The following is a 25,214-nucleotide window of genomic DNA, read 5'->3' as shown; positions in this document are numbered from 1 at the left end:
CCAAATTCCCATATGGGAGCAACTGCCTAGAGCAAGCGAGGTTCTCCCTGTCTGGTTGCACCCCAGCCCACCCCCTCGGGCTTTATTACAATAGCTCCCGTGGACAAACACAAGGCTGTGAATTTACGTGCCATGCTGAGCCAAGGCTTGGGCCCAATGGGCAGGAATTGTGACCGGTTTCCCTGGGCATCCTAGCATCTAGTACAAGCTAAGCACACAGTAGATGCTCAGGCTGTGTTCTGAGTTGAATTTCCCATGTTTCGAAGGGTCACCTTGCACAACCTCGTGCTCCCCTCACACGGCCTTTCTGTTTCCGAATGCAGGTATCCAGCCCCAAAACTCAGATTCTTATCGCTGCCTTCATCTCTGCTGCCTGAGATGCCCACCCCAGCTGGTTACAGAATTCTTCACATCTCTGCTCGAATGTCACTGTCTCTGGAAACCTTCCCCAGCCCTTCAGGTTAAATCAGATACCACTGTAATATCCTTCCAGAGCAGTCTACACTCTCCCTCACTGCCGTTGTGGGGTTGCTGGTATTTACTGGCTCGGTTGCTTCACATTGGCTTGCCCTACTCCACTCTAAGCCCCATGGGGGCAAGCCCAGCGTCCCGGCGCTCACTGTGGAATCCGCCACCCCTCCCTCAGTGGCCAGATGCTCAGTAAACCTTCAAGGTGTGCGTGAACGAATGAATGAACACTTCCGGGAAATAGGCCTTAAGGAGAGTGGAGGCCAGTGGGAAGACCTGTGGATGGCGGCTGTTTTCCGTGGGGCGCTGTGGCATGCATGTGTCACTTGAAACTTCCTAAACTGTCCTGAGTATAGATTTGTCTAGTGGGAGGCTGTGAGCACCCTGAGGGCAGGCGGCCCTTATTCATTTGTTGGGTTATGTACTTCTAATACAGGGACGTGCATCTACTACACAATTCCAGAAATGTGTATTGAAAGACCAAACTAATGAGCGTAGACTCTTTTTAAGAAAGTGATGGTAGTTTCTTTGCTTATTAACTTATTCATGCTGCTCTTTCATTACTTCAGGTTGGGCTGTGTTCCAGAGCCAAAGTGTATCAACAATGGCCACCACAAATGATCCAGATGGTGGCTGTGTGATGCCCTGTTCGTTCTGGTCGTCAAGTTTCTGTGGTCCCTGGCCTATTTGCTAAGTTTTTGAAGCATTTTACAAGCATCGTTAACCTTACCATGTCCAATAATTGCAAAAGCGGGGGAAGCATTGAAGGAACAGTTGGAAAGTCTTATGATGATGATGGAACTTAAAGCGAAATCATTTTACAAGAGAAGGTACCTACTGGGTGTCCATGGGACGTTTGACTCCAGATAAAGTTGGTTTTATCCAACAGGGAGAGTGCCTTATCCACAAAGGACCTAAAACTATAGATCATGGAAGATCGGAGTTCACACATGCTTCCTCATCAATGAGCCAGGGCACATAACTAATTGACCATAGGCTCACTGGGACTAATTAGCAGCTGTATGTGAAGAGCTTGGTTCAGACTTGTAGCACAGAGGATGGCATTCTAGAATGGCCAGATCCGGTACTCACAATTCAGTCACCGCAGGGGGATCGCTCTGCTTGTCTGGTGAAATGGTTGGGGTTCCTTGGTTCCTCTGTGGGCCAGTACGCACAGGTGCGCATCCATCTGCTGCCGGCAGAGGGCAGCAGTACGCTGTGCGTGTGCGGTTTGCATCCCAGGTTGGCAAATCCCCAAGGATTTACAAAGAAAGAGAGTGGGTGTCCCAGGACTACCCAGATTTCTTTTCTCTGGGTGTCAACACTGGTCTGAGTAATTGCAAACACAGACCTTCTACATATGTTGGACTTTGGCTCATCTGAAATTCTGAAATGAATACACAACTAGAAGCTGCCATCACAGACAGGAAGTAACTTTAATTAAATATTGTGAAAGTTGAAAAGTTTTTACAGCTTGAATTTTTGCAAAAAAAAAAAATTATAACAATTTCTACAGTAGTTAGGTTCTCTAACAATTGAACTGTACAGTGTGTGTCTATTCAAAAAGTTTGATAAGAAGGTGAAAGGTTAGTAGATTCAGAGATGACTTCGTTAAGCTGCATCCTAGTACAATGTGAGGCCAGGGCATGTCAGGCAATCCAGTCATCCAGAAGCTGTATTTTTCCCCCAAAACTGAAATCTTACTTCTCTGTTTCATTTTCTTCTTAAAGCCATATTCTGTATTTAGGGGAACATCTTTTACTTGTAGAAGTTTCGTGTAGAAGAAAGAGGGTCAGAGGGCCAGAACATCTTTTCATCTAATCAATATAAATAGAGGCGACAGAACACAAATTCTACATATTTTAAAGGCTCTTTGGACTTTCCAGAAAAGTTCTAACCACTATACATGGCTGACAGACGGGTGGCATTTATTGTCAGGGTCTGAGCCGGACTCCTCACCGGCTGACCATTCCTTCACAAACAGTTAAGGGGCTCACCAGACAAAATATGGCTTTAAATTGTATACATCTTCAGGCCAGCGCTTACCACACGAATTCAGACAACCTTTCTGAGTACCGAGAAGCAATGCATCCACCTTGCTTACATTTTCCAGTTTTTTTTATTATTATTAATCATTATTATTATTTCTCACCTTGAAAAATCAGCCTTCCTCCCCTCCTTTCCCTCCCACAACTCCCCTCCCCCACCCGCCCCAACCCATAAAAATCGCACTCTGACAGTCTAGTGAAAACCATTGCAAAATCCATATGGGGGCATGCACAGTTGCAGCATTGTTGTAAATTTCTTGCTCTACTAGAAAAAGTTACATTGTCTTAAGGTAACAAAACAGTTCTTTTGTGCTTTTCCATTTCTTTTTTTTTTTTTTTTTTCTTTTTTCTTTTTCTTTTTTCTTAGAATGTTAGTGATGACTGACAGTTCTGGTGCACAGTTACAATGTACAAGTGAAATGAATATGATTTGCATTGTTAAGGCATCCAATCTGCTGGTTTATATTTATGTGAAAGACAGAGGAAATATACAAGCAGACTTAAGAAAGAAAGTATGTTCATTGATTTCTATGAAGTTTCTCCCCCAAATTTAATGCACAAAATGCGTCACTCCAAAGGGAGAGATTCCATGCATATTAATAGAGTAAAACAGCATTAGGGTTTTTTTTTTTTTTGTAAGCTTCCAAAGCAAAGGATACATTTTTTTTTAATCTACAGAACTAAATGCTACAAGAATAATATGCTACTATTTTTTTTGCCATATATTGGAAAAAACTTCTTAACTTACAAATAATACAAAAATAAACAATGGCTTTTGGGTGGAAATAAAAAAAATCAAAGCATGGTTTAAAACAAAACTAAAAATAACTATAAATGAAATGTTTAAAAATCACATTGAAACAGCTAATACAACTGTAGGTGACCAAACAAATACGCACTTTTCACATAGCAAACATACACAATAAAATAAACTGGGAGTGGGAGGAAAAGGAAGAAGGGAAAGCAATGTACAAATTCCAAAGATAAATACATTATTTATATGGATATTTTACAAAATCCCCTTTAAAACAAAAAGCCTTTTAATCAACTTTGCAAGTATGTGCAAGCTAAAGGTAGTGAGCTTTTTTTTTCTTTGCAAAATATGCAGTAAAATCTTTTTGTGATATTGAAAAACTGTCTTAAGACATTAAAATGTATAAATAGAACAAGGACTTTGGCAAAAATCACAAAAAATCTACAGTATTTATAACTACATACAAAAACACAACAGCAAAGGAAAAAATATCAGGCAAATGCATCCTCAGAGCTTTGCTGCTTCTTTGCTATTTATTCTTACTTCTAAGAACACTTCCCAGATGGTGAGAGCAAAAAATTCCATAGAACAGAAAACTACATGTCGGAGCTCTCAACCTTCTTCTCCTTTCTCCCAGTTTTCCTTTTACTCTTAATTCCAAAGCACTTAACCTGTCGCTCTAATCTATTATGTTACAAACGGTAAGGGTCACCGATAGAGGCGCGTTATCGCAAATGGGAAATCTGAGCCACCTGCCATGTTGCTTTTGTCAGCTTTTGGAGGGTTGGTATGAAGTCAGCATTTAGGAGGAGTACACTCTACAACTTGCAAATGGCGGCGTGAAAGTGGGATTTTGGCTTGGTAACTGGAGGGCAGAATGTGGAACTCTGTGCCTGGACCCTGTTCCATGAAGTCTCCTAGGAGATTCGCACACAGTAGGTGTGCCTTCAAGCTCTCGAGAGGCCATTGGCTTCAGAAGAAGTTGACACAAGTGAAAGAGAGAATGATATTGGGTTTAAATATGCAGTTTTAACAATCTGTCTAGAGGCACTGGATTTTGGAGTAGAAGGGGAAAATGTGATCACTTACATCACTTTTTAACTTTCCAGGCTGCATTTATTTACACAGTTACTTAAGACAACAATACAAAAGAGATAAATAAGCTTGCACTGCTAAGGGATGGCATGTTAAGTTAGATATTGAAAATGCACTGTCTGAGCTAACTACCATTTGATATGCTTTAAGGCGCAAAAGCCGACCCTTAGTTTTCTAAAAAATCTAACTGGCATTCCTATTCTGTCCCATACAAGCTTTTTTTTTTTTTCTTTTTTTCCTTTTTTTTTTCTTTTTTGACTTTTTTTGTAAATATCACCACTTCATTCTCCCTTTACACAGCTTTAAAAACATCATAAATTAAAACATGGAGTCTTATTTATAGTGTCCCTTGTATACAGCTTTACGGTTTATAAAAGACAAATGATTGCAGAGTTAAGCTTAAAAAAAAAAAAAGAAAGAGAAAGAGAAAGTGGATTTGCTTTTATCAACACAGAATAAATATATCCCCCAAATACTTGGGAGGTACAATTTTTAACCAACACTCTGCACTTGCAGATCCCTTCCAACTTCAGTATTTGCAAGGTCGGTGATATTGTTTGTTTAAAAATCTGCAGTTACTGTGATTCCTCTTAAAAAGGCCTGAGTTAAAAGTTCCACTCGGGGACTTGTATCAGATTACTCTCTGTAGCAGAATCCAACCTCTTCATTAATAAAATTCTTCAAGGCAATGCTTTCACATGGGAGGAACAATCATGCCAGATATCGCTGTGGAAAGAGAAGACAAAAGTCAGTGGTTTTGTATCCAAACTTCTCACTGTTGGGGGGGGGGAAGATGGGAAAAAACACCCACACACCACTATGTTGGTTGAATATTAGTCACAAATGTGCTCTCATCTTCCCTGGAATGAGTTTTTGTTATAAGATGTACATGTACTTTATTAAGAATGCTAATCTATCAGTCTGTGTATGTGTCTTTAACAGAACAGAAGAGGCTAAACATCCTCCAAGTCTGATTTCAATTTTGAAACGTAACTGGAAAGTTGCATAGTTTGAATACCGCTGGGAAAGTTGCGGCCCCAAACCTTGCAGAATAGTGAGACTTTTCAATTTGTCACTCTTTTTGCCCCCTCCCCTTCACTTCCATAATATAAAGTTGAAAAAAAAAAGAAAAAAAGAAAAGAAACCGGTTCATCCCAACTGCCAGCGAGTTCTACAGGAAAAAACCCATGGCTCGGTGCTCTGTGTGCGCATGAAGTCGGGGTACTGGGGCAGCAAGCTGAATGCCTTCATTTCAGTCGTCATGCCCGGGGGGAAGCAAGGGCCAGCCACCGCAGGCCTTACTTCGGGGGCAAATGAAGCTGGGAAAAAGTATGGAGGAGGAGGGGAAGGCAGGTTTTCACGGAACTGCAGGGCGTCCCCTATACTACGGCTTCACTCAAGATTCTGGAATGGTCTGACCACGTTCCTAGAAAATTATAGCCTAAGAAAGCTGGGGTAAGATCCTGGGGTAATCAAAAAATCTTTCAAAGTGTTCTGAGTTCGGAGGCCGCACACAGTGGTATTTAGAAAAGCAGGGAATCCGATAGGCCAGGCTTCTACCTCCGGCTTTCCTGCTTCCTGAGTAGGCGGCCCCCCCTTCCCCACCCCCCTCACCTCCCTAGGTAGTTACTTGTTTCTTCGAGCCTCTGCCTCCTCAGCTAGAAAATGCAGTTCAGGATGTTTGTAAGAGCAGTGACATTTTTAGGGTTGTTGGGAGAGTTAAATAAAATAACCTGTGTGAAGTGCTTGGCCCAGAGTCAGTTCCCAGTAAAGACCTCATAGAGGTTAGCCGCTATTACTTTTAATCCATCCCTTCTGCTGTTACACTAGCTGTGTGACCTCATGCTAGTGGTCTGACGTCTCTGGGCTGTGTTTCCTCTTCTATCAAATAGGCATCACCTCCCACAGCATACTTCACATGATGAGCATGAGGAATGGAGGGATGTCTGTGAGAAAGTTAAGAGGGTGTGGCATTTGAATTATATGGAGGGGAGAGCGATGCATCCATTAACAGCAAGAGGCAGCCATCTTTGCTTCCAAAGAGGAGAGAGAAAGTCTGTGCGTTCTCATCATTGTTAATTCTAAATTTAAACTGATGTTCTTGTCAGTGATGACTGACACTAGGAAGTGGCCCTCTTCGTGTCCCAACTATCATGTCCGGAAGAATGTGCCTGTTTTTAAGCAAACCCCAACTATCACAAACCTGTTGCCCACATAGGGAGGCTAGGTGAGGCCCTGAGCCCCACAGCCTCCGGTTTCCCCTCCCCCACCCCCAACATTTTAAATTCAATTAAAAAATGTATTTTGCCAAACACTTTTTCCGTTAATTTTTAAACCCATCTGTATTCACAGGGAAATTTAATCCACATGTTTCTGATTCATGTACACGTAAATCATCCAAATGTTGTTTTGCAAGAGCCGTTTTGCAGTCCAAAAGCTCCTGGAGTCTTTTTCATAAGCCCTCATAAGCCATTTTTCTTAGAAACAGGAAGTGTCTCTTGCCAAATGCCGACCAACTTAAACCCCCAAAGATTTGGGATCAGTTGAAAAAGCAGTCCCCCTAAGATTCAAGTGAGCCCTAGATCTGACTTAAACGAGGAGCTCAGACTTTTAACCCAAGCCTTAACAGGAGAATTCAAGGTGCTGCAGCCTCAGAGGCAAGGGGGTTGAGGGTGGGGGGAAGGGGTCTCTGCACAGTGACAGCTCGGCATGGCTCTGCCTCCCTAAGGATCTTTCATCTAGGCCGGAGGTGGGTCAGGGCACCCTTATGGAAGACGGGCCTTTCTGCAGGAGTTCTAAAGCTCTGGCAGGAGAAGCAAGTCCCAGTTTTGCCCTCCACCCAAACCCACTCTTTGAGCGTGGCATTAAAGGGCAACCCCCCTGGTCCAGCCAGGCAGCTCAGGCTGCATCCATAGGACGCAAAACGGAGAACTGACAAACTTCCTGCTAATTTGGTCAGTGGGACAGGACAACATTTATTAATTGAGCCCTGAAAACATCAGGTTTTTTGTTTTTTAACTCTGGATGGCCAGGAAAAAAAAAAAAATCTGACAGTGTATTGTACCTGAATAATGTGCTTGATTAATTAGATTAAACCTCCACTTGGGCCCCATTAAAAGTTATAAAGCAAAGCTAACTGATGTGCTAGTCCATAGCTAACAGCGCTTCTTAATCTGGAATACAGGGGCCACAAACTCCAACGCCCCTAGAGCGCGGACTGGGAACGTAAGTGAGCAAAGTGCACTGATAGGGTTGGAGGGGCCTCTGCCAAGGGCATGGCCAGCCTTCTCTGGAGGGGGCTGCCCCAAAGCCGCTGTGCAGAAATGCCCGCTCACAACCACCAGCTCTTCTGAATTCTTGCAGGAGAAGATGGAGAGGTGAATTTTTTAAAATACGAAAGAGCCCAGTTTATACATCATAGCAAATGATTAAAATTAAAAACAAGCCAACAGACATAACTGAGGGTACCTAGGGGGTAGTTCTGGTCTGCTCACACTTTCCTACCTTGCCTTTGTTGGCCCTCAGACTTCTCTTAGAGTCTAATGGAAACCATGGGATCTCATTCGTACCTATACCCCAAACTCCACATATTAAATCGGGGTCACAGCTCCTTAAGCCTCATCTGTGACTTCCTAAACTCTAGACGCAGAACACTTAGTGATAAATAAATTTTAGGCAAAGAATTCTGTTTGCAGACTCTGAGTTGCTCTACCTCTAAAGAGGCCTTTTTATAAAGTAATCCCCCTGCATGATTGCTGGGAAGCTCCTGGGTTTTTAGGAGCTGTTTTTCTTGTATCTGTGCTGCAATCCTCAAGATTACTTATGTGGGTGAGAGGGATGGGTGTCTGAGGCTTGGAATGTTCCAGAAATGCTGCTGGCACACTGACTTGCCCAAGTGGGGGCCATGAAGATTTCCAAGAGGACACAACACTCTCAAAGAGCAACACATACCAAACATCACAAGACATCATAAGACCGAGGTGGCTCCGCCATTTTCCCCAGCAGCTGGGGGATTACGTTCTCTGACAGGAGGTCAGAAAACTATTGGTTCAAAAGGCCATGCATTTGGCATTATGGTTTTCACATTTTGATAACAACAAAGACAAAATGAAAAGTTTTGCAGAGCTGGGAGAGTTTGGAGTGAGAGGGTGGAATGTGGTCTTCCTCAAACCACCATATGTGTAAGAATTATGAGCTAATCGGGAACAGAATGGGGCAGGGGTGGGGGGAGAGATCTTGCACAAATTGAGCATGTGCACAGAGAAAACACAACTCCACGAGATCGCCGCTGGACTACATGATATCGAGAGTCGGGTGGGGCCAGCCAGCCCGAGCTCCAACAAGGTGAGGAAAAAAAAAAAAATTAGTGTGTGGGTACAGTTTCTGTGAAATCACCCTGGTCTTTTGTTTTTAATTTTTCATTGCAGGGACTGTCCAGGACATGGTTAGGGTTTAAAATCACTACACTGTGGGGGAGTCCAATGGCATGCTGACAGCCTCCTTGGGGCTGCCTCTCTCTTGATTAATGAAGTCCTCTGAGGCCTGAAATTGCATAGAATCCATGCTCTAGGGGGCATAAGCCTTTGGAGAAGGGAGAGGACGTCTCCAGGACAATGGCTGGGCAGAGTTGGTCACTCAAGTCTTTGACCTATGAAAATAGACACACCTGGGGAGTCAGCATCAGGATTTATCAATGGCTTTACCTAGATGGGAATGGAAGAAGATGTCTCTGCATTTTCTTTTTAAATCCAAAATAGAGCCACATTTTCAAAAGTTTTTCATGGGATGTTAATTGGTCTTAACATTCAGAAAAGGGTTCTCTGGGTGAATAAATTTAGAGAACTAAATGGAATACTCTTTTTTTGTTTAACTACAGGATGTCTGTCTCAGAGCTTTTAATAAACTTAGTTGTGTTGTGGCTCTCCAAGACTGGGATTCAGTAAGCACCAGTTTCTAGATTTGTTTGACCACAAAATTTAGATTTTTTAATAGCATATCTGTGAAACTCCAGAGTGCTGAGATAAGAGTTGTTTTATCCTAAAAAAAAATTTCTCAGACATGTGGTAATTTGTCCAAGGTTTTGGGAAAGAAAGCCAGTTGGGACAACAGGAGAAATTGTGAATTATAATATACATGGAAAGAATGGAATTTATGACTTCCACATAAGGACTTCCTCACCGAACCTCATCCCCACTCCTTGGCCTCTGTGCCCTGGGATGCCAAATGGCTTGCTGGTTACTGCACATTACTCTGTGGCTCCGATCATCTTTAATCCTCCGCTTCAAATGCCCTCTCTCCCCATCTCTCTCTGCCTGAATCCTCCTTGCCCTTCATCTGAAGTCCAGCTCAATGGCGGCCTTCTCCATAAGGCTGTGCTGAGTTCTCCCTGAACTTTCCCTCCTCTGAACTTCCACAGGTGGGTGCCCAGCCTCTCCCAGACAGAGCTGTTTGCTTTACTGTGGTGCTGTGTTTCCTTTAATACAGCAAAGATTTGATGGCCAGGATTTTGAAGTCCACCTGGGCCTGACCCAGTGACTTCACGACAGTATGACCATATAGCATAGGGGCTTACACAGTATCAGTCTGCCAGGGTTTTAACCCCAGGCTCTCCCAGTTTGCTAGCTGTGTAACCCTGGATGAGCCACCTTAGCTCGAAGGCTCAGTATCTGCATCTATAGAATGGGGACAGCAAGCAGCCTACATTAAGGGTGGTTGGGAATGAGATGATGCAGAAGCCCTCCTATGTTAGTAGCTGTGACCACTGTCATCACCATCATGTGAGACGGCAATGTGTGTTCGTTGGGGAATAAACATACATGCAATCACTAGAGGAGGCCAAGGTGGGGCCCCTGGGGTAGAAGGTCTCTAAGGAGCTGGCTAAAAAAACCCAGAGTGATGTACTATCAGTAGAAGGGCAGCTGGAGGTACACAGGTCTTTAAAACCCTCAAACAGCCTAAACGCGTCACCTCTGATCTTATTTATACAGTCCTTTTGCTTAACCAACTCTTCCTTTGTCACTTGCCCTATCTTAATGGTCCCAGTTCTGAACTAGGTGGGTCCAAACGAAACCATTGTGACAATGAGATGTGGAAGGAAGAGGTCCCCCCGCACCCCGCCATTCTACAAACCTCCCATGTCCTTTCTCCATACACAAGCAGAATGTAGAAGACAATCGATGAGGTCATTCTTTAGCTGCAGGTCTAGGAGCCCCTTGTCCCAATGTCCCTTTCTTCAGGAGGACCCCAAAGTCTCAGGCAGGAGTCCCCCAGAAGCAATTGTATAGTGCAATCTGGGCAGCAGGGATGGTGTACAGAGGGCCAAGGGGCAATCCTAGGTGTGTGGGCCCTGCCTGGTGAGAGTGGCAGGAAGACGGCAGGACAGCTTCAAGGAAAACGGTGTCAGTTAATTCGGCTTTACTTTCTCTACTCATACCTTCTCCCCTGCCACCCCTCCACAGCCTTTTGGTACATGATGGTACTGGAAAAACAAAAACCAGCAGAAAGACTCTCCTGGACACATGCTCAAACAGAAGGTAAGGGCAATGTCGTCCACGACAGCAAATCCAGCACAAAGTGTGTCCCTGAATTTCACCTTGAACCCTCCCCACTGTGCAGCTGTGTGTGAGAGAGGTGATGGAGAGATGGCGATCCAGCTGCTAAGCAGAGCATGGGGAAACAGCCTCTGTACTTTTGGAACCTGTGCAGACTTGGGTTAGAAATGCTCTGGGTGACAAATGAACAAATTTTGCATGAGTCCCTGTCTTGAAGCTATTTCATTATTACTTAAGAGCACCTGCACACACACATTCATGCGCGCATGCACACACACACACGCACACACACACACACACACACACACCCCACCGGATGTTCTCTAAACCCAGGACATTCTACTGTCTGGGCTGAGTCCCTGTTTTCAGTCCCTTCCTGCTCTCTCCTTGGTGCACACGCAGGCGGAGACGTGGGGTCTCCCAGAAGGCTGCCTGCTTAAGTCGCCGCAGGCCGGGGATCCAGCTGCGGACCTCCCAAGAGCCGCAGGCCTTTTCTTTTCAAGCCCCACCTCTCAGCTGCTGATTCCAAACCCCTTTCTATCTTATTTTGATATGAAATCTATGTCTTAAGGAGGGTTGTGATAGGCAGCTCCAGAATGGCAGATTTCCGTTTCCATAGGTTTTATCCTTATGTAAACCCATTATAAGTCAGATTCACTTAAACATGATATCCTGAGTAGGCCAGCCGGAGGTGTACTGAGGGTGACAAAGCATTATTTTCAGCTGAAAATGACTGAGATGTGTACGAATGGGTGGCTCCCCTGTGTGGCGGTGGGCATGACCCCTTGTGAGGAATGTTGCCTGAAATGTAGCTCAGATTCTCTTCCTCTGCCCTTTGAGATGGCTTTCCCAATGCTGTTCAAGGGAGGGCCACCAGCATATTATTCCGGGCATGACTTTGGCTGTGCTGGCCAGATTTGCCAGCAGGTTTCTGGAGAATGTTTAGCTGAGCCTGTGTGGAGTCAGAAAGAGTGATTAGGAGCTCAAGTTCTGGAATCATGCAGTTTGGGTCCAATTTTGGCTCTATCAATACTAGCTGTGTGACCCTGAGCAAATTGGGCCTGAATTTACACATCTCTATAAAGAGAATGGTACTGACTTCGTAGGGTCTTTGGAAGAATTAATGTAAGATTATAGCAAGTAAAGCGTCCAGTCAGAGTAAATGTGTGCTCTGTGTAAATAACATAAATAACATACATATATAACATACAATACATAACACACATATACATAAGAGACAGGGCTGAGCGATGCCAGGTGGGTATGCCGGCCTCCTGACCCCTCCTGCCCCCCCGTGGCTGACCTCCATCAGTGAAGGTGGCATGACGACCACTGCGGGAAGGCACTGTGGGGAGCCGTATAGGCTAGGGGCTCGGGGCACAGGCCCTGTGGGGTTTACATTCATCTTCCCCATCTAGGGGCGATGCCTATAGGCAGGTATTTCCTCTTCTTGTGCTTCAGCCTTATCATCTGTACAATGGAGATCATAATGTCCTCATATTTCACCAGGAGGTGGTGGGATTAAATACGAGAAAACATGCTCAGTGCTGAGCACAGCGCCTGACACACGGTTCAGGGCTAAATAAATGGTAGCCGATTATTCTATTGATCTTATTTCCCTGCCAGCTGCCTTAGGAATCCTGGGTGCATCTTTTTTACCCCCTCTGAGTAATATAGTGCTTGGGAGACGGAAGGAGGAGATGAAATTTGGAGCCTGAGTTTGAAGCCAGTTTCGGCCACACGCTACTACTGGAAGTCAAACAATTTCATAACCTCCCTGACCTTGAGTTTTCTCATCTGTAAAGCAGGGGCTTCGAATGCCCAGAGCACACAGTCCTGCTGTGAGAGATGAATGAGCTTGTACAGGTCAACAGTGCTAGCCCACGAGAAAAATTTGAGATGTAGTAGCCCTGTTTTAAAAGGGCGGGGTTCTTTTTCCTCAATGAGTAGAGAGGTCACCTCAATTCTTGGTGACTCTTATTTTCCATACTCCATGATGGGGACCAAAATGGAACAATTTTAACATGAACCAGAATACTCTAGTAACCATCTGGGGTTTCTGGTTCCCAGCCGTCAGTCTTGCGGCCTTCGATCTACAACGCTCTAACCTCAGGGCTCTGGTCAGGCCATGGCTCACCCACTCCCCATAATCAGCCCCACACACGTTCACTCTGACACAGGCAACAGGAAGGGAAGGTTGAGTGACCTACTTCAGGAGAAGGCCAGTCCCGGGAGAGACCCTGCAGTGGAGAACTTGCTAGAGTCCACAAAAGACTGGTCTGATTATGGCGACCACAGGGAATGGAAGAGGAGAAAAGAGAAATGATGATATTAGTAGGTGGAAATAGTATTCTTAACCAAATCCTGGGCTTGAGCAGAATTTCTGGAGTTGGGAAGAGGACAGCTCAGACAACTCCTGCAGAGAAGGGGTGTGTGGGGAAAGGGGCCAGGGGCCAAGGAGAGTGAACACAGAGGAACAAACAAAAGGAGGGCAGAAAGAAGCAGGCCAGCCTGAGGCTGATCCCTCTCACCAGGGACTATCTGCTTCAGGCCCTGGGAGGGTGAAGTCAGGGCATCCTATTGGCTTGGGTGGGGCTTACCTTGCAGGCTGTTCCCATTGGTGCTGGTGCAGGTGGGAGGCGGGGAAGTCTGGGGTCTGACGACTGGCGCAAAAGCACTCTTCTGTTTCACCGCGGAGACCATGTTGGCTGGTGAGAAGGAGAAGATGCCCGAGGAGCTGCTGCAGTTGGAGGGGAGGCTTGTGGAGGAGGCCATGGTGGGGCTGGATGGCACGACTGGGTGGGGCAATGGGAAAGGAAGGAGAAGTCAGCATCTCTCCTGGTGCGCTGAGATGAGGCAGCTCAGCTCTGCCCTTCACCCAGCCACCCTGCTCGGGCCACCCTGCCAGCACGAGCCTTCCCTGAACTCTTGGAATCTCATCTGCTTTCATCACTTGGTACTTAGCACCAGCTACCTTTTGTTGGTGGTGATCTTCTATGTCTTCTACATGCCAAGCAATGTACAAAGCACTGGGGCTCCCAGGCCACGAAACAGAAGTGATCTTATAAGGGATAAGGTAGCACAAAATAACGACAAAGGCATTGTCATTGAGCATGACATGAGCATGGCCAGCTCTGCAGAGGCAGGGAAGAGAATCAAGGAAGGCTTCATGGGGGAGGTATCAAAGGAAGCATTCCAGGTGGGGCCTAAACTAAGGTTCTAGCAAAGATGCTGGGAATATAAGGCACAGGAGGAGGCCAGCCTGAGACAGTGTGGTCAGTGATGGGATGAGAGGTGTGAGGAAGAAGGGTAGGTTGAAGGGAATGCCAGGATTCCAACTTAAAGCACTGGCAGATGGTGGTGTGTATGTGTCCCTGTTCTGCCCATGAAGCTACGAGTTCCTGAAGGATACAACTGTGCCTGAATGCTTCACACACACAGATCTAGGTAGGGAGGGGGCCAGGTGGATAGACAGACTGCCACAGGCCATATTTGTGGATAACGCAGAACTACAAGCCAAAGTTCCAAACTCTCTATCCCCCATGGAGCTGCACATGAATGTTTGTGAATTAATGAGCAGTAGGACAGGAGCTTTGTGTAAAGGCTCACAGTGTGGTAGTAGTGGGGATGTGGATTATCAATGATGGGGGAATTTTGGCAATTCATGGAGGGGGAGAACCTAGTTGCTTGGAGACATGAGTTTCGTGGCTGCACGTTTTCTACCGACCATAGTCCCTTCAGCCTGGCCATTCCTATTTTGTTAGTTGCTAATAATCTCATAGTTACTTCAGGAGACAGAGCTTTCACACACAGTGAGTCCTCTCCACTCAAGACCAGTATTTTCATACACTCACCTTCTATTTCCTCCATTTCCTCGGGAAACGTATGGATCCTGCCCAGAAATTTTCAAGCATTCTATTTAAATTCTAAGTCCTTCCTGCCACTGGATTATTTTTCCCACGATGTAATAAACATTACGTGTTGCTTTATCATTCCCAGGAATCTTCATGTCTTTTTCATCTTATGTCACTGTCAAAGCGACCTCAAGTGGGGACCTATTACATCCTTTCTACACCTGAGCAAGCCGAGCAAAGTGAGACTCAGAAATAGTTCAGTGACCTGCCCGCCTGAGGTCCAGAGCCGGAATGTGGTGAAGCTAGGAACCAGACCCAAATCCAGTGTCTTCTCCACTACACTCCCCTGCAAAAGAAACCAATCACCAGGGGAAGAGGCCCCCTTCCCATGAGCCACTGGGATCTAGACTGCTGGGGAGGGGGCTGGCCTTCCCTCGGCCTCCTGGCTGTGGAAAGAGGGAAGTGGGGAATGGGTCTGGGCGGCAGCTGCCATCAGGGGGAAATGACCCCGTGGAATCAGCACTCAGCACTAACACAATCCAAAGGCGCTGGATGCTTGACGGAGCAGAACCCCAGGCCGCCATCCTCAGAGTTTTCACAAACATGTTCTACAGGGTACTTTTTCTTTTAATGAGGCCAGCATTTTTATACATCTCTTAGGATTTGTAAATGTGAAAATACGCTCAATAATAACACCCATTTAAATTGCAAAACTCCTGCACTGGAGGTTTGATTTTTAAATATTCGTAGACTTGAAATCCTGCTGGTTCACTGAGGAAGGCAATTAATCTCGTTGGCAAATGCGATCATTATGTGTATTTAGAGGTGGGGAGTTTGAGGGGGGTGGTTAGCAGAGGAAAGGGTGAAATATAGTCAAACAGCTCCATTTGTTATAACATTATTAGTTATCAGCCACCACACCACAAAGTGTGTTCACCAGCGCAATGTCTTATTTTATTTTTTATTCTGTTCGGAATTTTTCAACATGAGTGGTTTATGAATAATTAAATATTATGGAGGCAAAAATTCAAATCAGCTGGGCTTTGTGTTTATTGTTTTATTTGCATTTATGCAGATAAAACCGTCCCATCTGAGAGCCTATTTGAGAATTTAATACTATATTTGTGAGCACTGAGGAAATCAATTAATGGAAATTAAATGTTGGAAGTTTCACAGTCTGACAGATGCAATCTCGGGCTGAAGTTGCTGGGCGTCTGCACGGGCTTGCGAAGACAGCAATCCCAGCCCCTAAATTGAATTGCTACCATATAGCAATTAGTTTATTGATTTAATTAAGAATGCCACCTTTTAATTTTCAGGTCATGATGGAAACATTTTCTGATTGAGTAGATGGCAGAACACTGAAATGATAAATCTATGAGAAGCAATCTTTCAATGAATCAAAATCCTGAAACTGGTCCCACTGCTTCCAGCAGGCAGACATGATATATGCAGATTATTTGGGGGAATTTGAAACATTCAAAAAGCTGCTGATTCTGAACAGATAAAGCGGAAATATAAAATTTAGCACACACTGAGCGTTAAAAATTCACCAAGAAAGTAAAAGGCCCTAAGTGTTACTTTCAGAAATAACCTCTCTCTCAAAGGCCAAGAATGATCTTTCCTCTTTCAAAAGATTAGAGCACTCCACATTTCCACCATCAGAGACTGCACGGTTTTTAGGTTCTTTTAGCCAAGACTCTTCTTTAAAAAAAAAAAAAAATCACGAGCGTTCTTTCATTTAACAACACATCTTCTATCATTCCACAGACGTCTAAGAGTTCGGCCTCATTTTATAAAACAGAAGAGTTATTCACACTGTCTAAGACAAAGTTGGTTATCTATGTACAAATCCTCAGAGGGAGATGGAGAGATTATAGAGACAAAGCCTGGGACATTTTATATGTAAAGATGCCTTTGGATGCAACCCAACCTTCGTACTGAAAATTCTTGAAGCTAAGCTTTTTAAAGGCAAGGACAAGACACCAAAATAAATAAATACGTATGTACATACATACATACATACATACATAAATTTTTAAAAATTGTGTGTTTTTTTCATCTTGCCAGATTTTTGGAAAAAATTAAGTTTTTGTTGTTTGTTTCCTGTTGTTGCTGTTGTTTGTTTTCTAGTACATATCAAGCACAAAGGGGAAAAAATTCCAAGCATTAAAACAACAACATCATCAAAGGAGTCCTATTCCTAAAGGGAGGGATGTTAAAAGTCTTAGCTTGTGCCGACGTTGCACTAGCCGCTTCTCTTACCATCCTTCCTTCCAGCAGCCTGATGATCAGATTTCCTGACTCCGTCTCTTGTGGGTCAGGCATCAGGACAAGCTCATTCCATGCATTATTTTTTCAAAGTCTCACAACAACTGTATGGGGTGGGTGTTGGTTCCCTCCCCATTATACAGATGAGCAAACTGAGGCTTGGAGAGGAGAGAACTTGCAGAAGGCTGCCATTCAGTAACTGGGAGAAGCTAGGGTCAAACCCATCTCCATTCCAACTTGAAACTTGGGTTCTCGTGATGACATCCTACTGCCACTTTGGGTTTTAGCCAAGTTCTGACAACAAGGGAGACCTTGGGATGAGGAAGGTGAGCAGGGGGTGGGGGACAGAGATTTCTGCGGGAGACAAATGGCGCCTTTCCTAGCTTCACCTGGGTGGGGGTCCTCAGACAGGAGACCTGCACGGTGGGCCACACCACATGATGCCCAGTTCTTGGAGCACAAGCACGCAGAAATGCAGGACACACGGATCTACTCACTGGCATAGGGCGAGTTGGCAGCTGAGCCGTTGAGGAAAGTTGGGGAGCCGCCCAGATTGGACATGGCGGCTGTGCCGTATCCGTTCATGCTCGTGCTGACGGAGTTATAGTTGGTCTGCTGCGGGGTGGTGCTCGGCACGTACCCGTGTGGGGACACGCTGCTTGAGTTGCGGGTGAAACCTGAGGGGTGGGGGCAAAGCCGGGGATGAGGGTGACAATCCGGGAAGGCTTGGGACAGGAAGGTCTCTGGTTCTTGCCCCGTCACCGCGTGCCAGAGGGAAGGGGCCGGGTGATTCATGGGCGTGGGTTGGTGGCACTAGCTCTGTGATTAAAATGGGAAGCAAGCAAAACACACATTTCTTAGGAGATCATAAATACTTAGCGGGGCCGTGAGAAGTGGCAATGCAGGGCCTATAAATTATCATTTTGGAGCAGAAATAAATCCCAATCTAAGAGATGTACCCTGGAGTTAACAGGTTCCTATTCCCTGGGCGAGGATGATGTGCTTTGGCCCCTCAGAACTTTAATTCCAACCCTCTTTGCGATCTGTCATTCATGGTTTACGGTGAAAAGTCAAATGGAGAGGAGGCTAAGTGCATGCGTCCTTCCTAGCCTAGCCCCCGAGAGCACACTGGCGGTCATGACAGCTATCCCCCCGATTCCACAGCAGTATCTGATACAAACTAGGAATCCCCCCTTTGGGAAAAGAAAATGCTTTTAAATAAAAACTGTTTTGTGCCAAATAAATGGTGGGGCCTGGGGGCGGGACGGAAGCATGACGAAGCCTGAGGTTGGGAAGGGGCAGGGCCATGGAGAGGGAGGAGGGCAGGTTCCTGACCCTGGTTGGTGGCCTGGGATGCCTCGGAGACGTTCACAGCCAGCTGTCCACTGAAGGAGTTGACGCCCATCATCCCTGCGTGGACCGAGGTGTTAGTGAGGGCCGGGAGCTGGCTGTGGTTGCGGGGGACACTGTATAGGGCCTCTGCGATGTCAGCCGCTCTCTTCAGAATAATTTCCTGCAAAGTAGAAGGAATATCCCCTTTAGCTACCCCTAGTCATCCTCCCAGGAAAACCATCTTTTCCAGTATTTATTATATGCCAGACACGGTGCTCGGGGCGTTAACTTCCACAACCTCTCAGCAAACCTGGAGCAAAGCTGGGACAAGTGTCATCATTGTTGGGCCCGTAGTGCACATGGGGGAACTGAGGCACAGAGACATGTGACGAGCTCACTCTTAAGGACACTTGCCTGTGTAAGCACACAGCTGGGCTGCATAACCTTGTTTGCTGGACTTCGAAGGGCCACTGTCTTAGCCATCCCTCCACACTGCCTCACTGCGTAGGACAGCATGGGGTTTCCCTTCGCATCCAGTAACACACCGGAACCCCCCGCCCCCCACCACACACACACATGCAGAGGCTGCAGCTCCTCTCCCTGCTAAATTTAAGGCCAGGTTGTAGATGACTCCCTGTGTCCCTGACTGTTCATGGAACTCTGTCCCCTGGACACTGATTCAAGGGACACAAAAGAAGGAGTGAATGATTGCTCAGACTCCTTGTTTCCAGAGCAATGTGAATCCTGTATGGAGACTTGCTCCGTGAATAGAAGCAGACAATTATATTCAGGTCTTATTATGCATTTTAGGAGAAGAAATTAACCCCCCTCCTTTCCTCCTAAATTTGCTTGAAAACCTGAGAGGAATAAAATAAAACAACAGTAACTCTCTTCCTCAATTATGAAGCACGCTCCCACGGAAGATTCACTTTAAATGGAGTACCTTTTCTCCTGAGGAAAATGATTCCACAGAAAAGGCCGTAAAAGATGTACAGAACAGGAGAGAAGCACTGACTAGCCTGACACGTTACGTCCGGATGACCCTGAACTCATGCGAGTGGCTTTCATCTTCTTCGCCCTTCCTCGATGCGCTGGGGACTCTGCTCTCCTCCACGGAACGTGGAGGCCCACGCAGGTCCGAGCCCCCAGGCCGCTCACCTGGTTGTTGTGTGGCATTCCGTAGAGCGCCTCCACCAGATCTGCGGCCCTTTTGAGGATGACTTCCTGTCAAGAGACAAGCAGATGCAATCTTCCGAGTGACGACCAGTTGTTGTTCCCTTTTCACAAGATCGCGCTCCGGCTCCCTCTGGCCATACTTGGCGAATGCACTGCTTTCAAGGCAGTTAGCTCGGGGAACCCCAGAATGGTGTTAAATCACCAATTTATCCCTGTTCACATACACACTTAATTGAGTCAAAAGGTGAGCATCATTGGTACTGCAAGATAAAATACATCACTCGATAGTCTGCCATGGGCACGATAAAGCACTCATATGTTTATTGCTGAATACAATTGCGAGGTCATTTACTAGATTACTACAATCGATGTCATTCAGTGCATGTTATGAATCCCTAAGATGTGTTTATTTAGTACTTAATTGCTTATTCCAGGAACCATGACCTTATCAGACGGGTCATTTTCGAGGGATTTCCAATCAATCTTTGGCTACTAGAAGCATGTAGCATTAAACTTCTTTTGTTTATCTCCCTTGTGTGGCAGAGCCAGGATGTAAGGGAGTGATGGAGTAAACCCACATTTCTGAGGCAATGCGCCGTTTGTCAGAGGCGCTTACAAAAGGAGTCTCCTGCCCCTGGAAGCTCCCTCTGCACCAATTTTCATGACTGGCAGAGTCTGTTTCTTTTATAGCAATCCTTTGCTATTTCAGGATTGTTTGTCATTCTCCTCATTTGTTCATTCACTCTTATCCTAGATATATGCTCTGCTTTTCATTCCAGTTGAAGAAAAACTCCCTCTTTTCATTGAGGTGGGCTTCCATATTTAGCCTGCATGCTTATTTCTAATAAACAGCCCACTCTACTAAAGTGTGTATGGTGGTAATTTTTCTCTTCAACCCAAAGAAGTCACTCCCTCTTCGTTCTGCCCTTCCTGCAGATTAATTTCTACTGGAAGATGAAGACGAAAGTTAAGCTTGTAAAAGGGAGGCTCATCAGAAAAGCAAACCTAAAGGTACAGCATGATGACCAGAGGGGGTTTGTAAGAAGTTATGTTTACGATTTTTTTTTTTTTTTGGCCATGAGTAAAGTTTCAAAAAGAAGTTTAAATTTAAATATTTTACACAATAGATTTCCGCATGGAGAAGCAATGGAGTTCAATTTTCATATACTGTAGACGCTGATCATAAAATAGGGATATAATTACATTCATTTTGCTGTCACCATAGCCTCTTCAAAAATCCTTGAACAACTCTTGAAATGACAAGCTTTTAGATACATATTAGCATTTTTCAATTTTAAATTTTCTATAATATAAGATAAAATAGTTGTCATACTGCAATATCTACTTATGACATATATAATGTCCTAAATTCAAAAATAAGATAGAGGGGTTTTCACTTCTCAATAAACATTTATGCTTGCCTTAAGTTGCTAGACCCGATTTGTAAAACAGTTCAGTTATTTTTCATGTAAGGAGTGAAAAACATTATATAATCAGTGGAGTTTGAATCAATAAATCTGAAATAATTTCTTTTTTTTTTAATGCAAGCTACAAGATAATTTACCACTTTTTGTTCACAGTATTGTCTGACCACCGCAGTTAATAATTTACTATGGTATGGCCACACTAAACCCTATCCCCATATCAAATTCAGCCTGTGTTGCTTTCACTAAAACCTCATGGCTTTTTCTGGCTCTTAGGAAAGATTAAAACAAAATAGGATCAAGTTAGTTTATTTACTAAGATTTGACTTCTCTGTATCTACATTCATTTATTTCTCCAAATAAATATTTATACCAGTGTTTGGTATAAACACTGGTTTATACAGCGAAGGTATTTTTGGCAGCGAAGGTATTTTTCTTTCTTTCCATTTTAGGAAAAAAAAAACCAAGTCTCCTGTTTGTCAGAAGCAAGATGAGATGCGGTCAGAAACTGCACTTGTGAATTTCAATCTTGGAATACTATCATGGAGGACTCTGCACAGTGCTTATTTTAATTAATTACACAGAACCAGGGAGGAGGGAAATTCAAAATAAACTCCAAGACCTTTAAAGTTTTCATAAACCTGAAAAAGTTCCAACTGTTTGTATATGCTATACATTTTACTCTCATATATTTTTGATGATAAAGTTTTCCAATGACACAATCCAACTGCTTCTTTTCCTGCTTATTCAATACCGAGAGCTCTAATCACACTTTAATCCTTTGAAAATGAAACATGTGAGTCCTGCTTCATAAAGTTACATCCTTCTTCTACCCAAGGAGCTGGGTCACACTTTCCCACTAGGCACATGGCCATAGGAGAGTCATTAGCCCAACATCACTTCAGACCAGCAGTCTTATGGAGAGTGAACCTGGATTTTTGTCCTGAAAGTGATTTCCTTAAATGATACCTTGCCCATCCTAAAATGTCCTTCGCTGAAGAATCGACATAAGGATTTAAGGAATAGCCCACATTTGGTTCAGCTTTGCCAGTGTGATTTAGCTTCTATTAGTTATTTCTGCAAATGGGAAGAAGAAAGGAAATTTCTGGGTCCTCTATGAGTTAGTGCAACGGACCTGCAAGGTGCTTGGATTTTGGTGACCAGAAAATTGCTCTCACCTCCATGTCATTACGCTCCCAGTGAACTAGCCCCCAAGCGTGTTTGTGTTGGGGATCTAATATATTGCCTTTCAATCAGAGCTGAGAGCCACTGAACACACAGACAGAACATGACGAGCAGGTCAGGAAAGCAATAAAGATTTTACAGAGCTGTCCAAGGTGCTAAATTTACTCAATAATGGGTTTGGCACCATAGTGTTAACCTCTCATTTACTACCAGTTTGAGGGACTAAATTGAAGTAGCTGACTTCATTTACCTTGAAATGTATATTTTATGACATTATGTAAGTAGATTGAAAGGGCACTGCAGTTTTAACAATTTAAAGGCTAAAGCATGTTTAAGATGAAACTTGAATATTTATTGTATATTGCACTTAAAGTATATAGAATGTTAAAATGTATTGATTAAATTTGTAAAAGGCATTATAAAAATGACAGGTAGTATAAAAGATGTATGCCTTTTAAAATCAAATTGATAGTGTATGCTATCTCTTCTGTGGTCACAAGTGTAATTTTTTTGCAGTTTTATATGGTAATTTGAAAAATCTGTAATTTCACATTAGGAAATGATTGAGCCTGAGATGTTAAAAAAAAAAAAAGAAAGAAAGAAATTTCCCATAAGGGGAAGAACTGGATGTTTCATATAATCTTTTGTCTCTGAAATTGTTCCTAAAGTCTTATTTTTTGTGGCATTAGAAGGGAGTATAGTATAAGGATCCTTCCATTCTAATGTGCAATTTTAATATTTCTGAAAAGAAAGAACACTTGACTAGTACTAATATCTAATTTTTCAAGGCATTTATTTGTCAGGAGAGATTTTCTCTTCTTTTCATAATGTTTAAAACATCTCCCAGCTTGCAGTTTAAAAGATGAAGGTAGAGATTAGATTCTTCTAAGATAATTAATCCTATCGTTGGATTAAAAAAAAATCCCAGTAGGGAATAAAGAAGACAAATACTACTACCCTAAATATTGAAAAGTCCCAGAGTCTCCTTATAGAGCTAATGCCTGTTTTCCAATCTACATCCTTATTCAGACTATTTTTCTTTTCATGGCCTTGGATCTCCTCTCTTAAAGAAACAAAAAAAATGTTTATTCCTTAAAAACAACAACTTTCACTGATCTATTTTCTCTCACAGTTAAAAACTGGTTTACCCTGTCCTGTTATGACCATTAGTTCATGATAATGTGAATGGGGTTCTGCAAAGAAAAAAGGGGATAAACTATTGAGAGTCTACAGAAACACTGGGGAAACCCAACTCTGACAAACAGTTAAAGCAAAATTGTTATGGGTTTTTGCTTATGCTTCAGAGCCTTTATAATAAAGATGCTGAATGGACTACAAATTCAGAAGGAAGATTCATCTTTACTTCCTATGTTGCAACTCCATCAATTGGCAAATAATTTTTGAGTTTCCTGTTGCCCCTGTAGTCAACAAAACAACATTGCTCTCTAGCACTTTCCAAGGCAGAGTATCCTCCCAGAATTAGGGTACAGGGTTCTATGGGGTTACAAAAGATTCTCCCTATCATTTGGTCCTACCATCTTTATCTAGTCTCGTCTCCCTACACATCTGAAGAACTGCTCTCTATTCTGGTCTAGTAAGTCCTCCCTAGCCTAGAAGCAAAATGTTGGCTCCTTCCCATCTCCAGACCTTCTCTCCTTTCACCTTTTCTTTATTTGGAATGCTGACTTCAAACCGTGCCCATTTACAATGCCTCCTCATCCTCCAAAGCCTGAGAATGAAGGTGGTGTTGGTGGTTTGGTTAATGATAAAAATAACTGTTGTTTATTGAAAGTGGAACATGAATCCATCCCATCTTCACAGAGAGACTCTTCAGGGGCTGTTCATACCACCATGTGGCAGACGAGGAAACCAAGACTCAGAAAGGAGGGTCAACTTTCCTTGCGTCCACACGGCTGATGACTGGCTGAGCAGGGATTCAGTCTCGGGTGTTAGGCATCACAGCCTTTGCTCTGGAGAATTATGCTCTTCTATCAGAAGGAATTCTACCCTCACCCAGCTTCTAATCTCTCTCATTCCTCTGAGAAATGGTGCTGACTGTTCCCTCCAGCACAGCACAACAGTTGATGCTGTGGGCTCATTTTCCTCTGATTTTAACTGTGTTAGTCTTCACTCTCCACCACTAGACTGTAGGTCCTTTGAGGCCATGAGTATCTGATCACCTTCCCTAAGCCCCTAGCATAATGTCCAGTAGACCATGGGCCTTGAGAAATTCTTGTTGAAAAGTTTATTCTGAGATAATTTCTGATTTTTAAAAGTACTAGCTTGATTTGTATGATGAAATGACAAAGGCATATATTTGGCCTGGTTTATAAAAGCAGAAGACTTAAATTTGGTGTTCTATTTGGTTCTAGACCTTTAAATCCAATATATAAATTCCCCAGGGTCAAGTCTTGATCACTGTGGGGGTTTTTTATGCCACTTTTTTTTTTCTTTTATGAATTTGCTCTTTTACTCCTGCTGGCTTGTGCTTACATTTTAATTTTGTGATTAATACAATGAATCATGTTGGGTACTGACATTATCTCAAGTTATAGGCTGCTAACAACATGAGGTTGGTCTTGATGCACATCAGCCTTTTATTAACTGTACTCTTAGACCCTTAGAAATACTTAGGTATTTGCACAGTCTTGAGAACCAGGCATATCATGTCTGAAATGCAGATATGGCTAATTCATCTTTCTTTGGGGTTCATGAGGGTGAAAACTCTGGGGTAATTATTCCCCTTCTATGTGAATCTTCTCTTTAATGTCTGCCCTCAGACATATAGGCAATAAGCTCATATTCACTGGCCACATCTAAACTTCTAGGGTGAAATGGACGTTTGTCTAACTGTCCAATACGGCGTCTATTTATAAACTCAATTCAGTGTTCCGAGTAATTCAAACCCAGATGAGCAGGGGAGATGGCCTGAACTTTCCTTCATTCACAACACATATACCAACTCATAAAGCCAGTGGAATACCCCTCTACCAACACAACATTAATTTCCAAATTTCTGAATCAGATTTTGAAGACTCTGGAGACCCCCTATAATA

At 43.8% G+C, this 25,214-nt stretch overlaps 1 protein-coding gene across 4 annotated transcripts in view; it reads right to left on the bottom strand.

Moving 5' to 3' along the window:
- Positions 1 to 4,631: 4,631 nt before the first annotated feature.
- The window catches only part of EBF1 (EBF transcription factor 1), a gene marked incomplete at its 5' end in the record, with an annotated part of 382,001 nt that continues 361,418 nt past the window's right edge, over positions 4,632 to 25,214 (bottom strand). For all 4 annotated transcript variants that reach the window (XM_080803881.1, XM_080803882.1, XM_080803883.1 and 1 more), the window contains 5 exons: positions 4,632 to 5,091; positions 13,517 to 13,711; positions 17,539 to 17,718; positions 18,377 to 18,554; positions 19,532 to 19,597. In XM_080803881.1, the coding sequence (XP_080660007.1) occupies positions 5,060 to 5,091; positions 13,517 to 13,711; positions 17,539 to 17,718; positions 18,377 to 18,554; positions 19,532 to 19,597 (651 nt within the window). In that variant the 3' untranslated portion in view covers positions 4,632 to 5,059. The remainder of the gene's footprint in view (positions 5,092 to 13,516; positions 13,712 to 17,538; positions 17,719 to 18,376; positions 18,555 to 19,531; positions 19,598 to 25,214) is intronic.

This window comes from Martes martes (genome assembly GCF_963455335.1).
Source record: "Martes martes genome assembly, chromosome: 5".
Classification (NCBI taxonomy): Eukaryota; Metazoa; Chordata; class Mammalia; order Carnivora; family Mustelidae; genus Martes; species Martes martes.
Note: the sequence above shows the minus strand (reverse complement) of the source record. Positions and strands in the feature narration are given on the sequence as shown.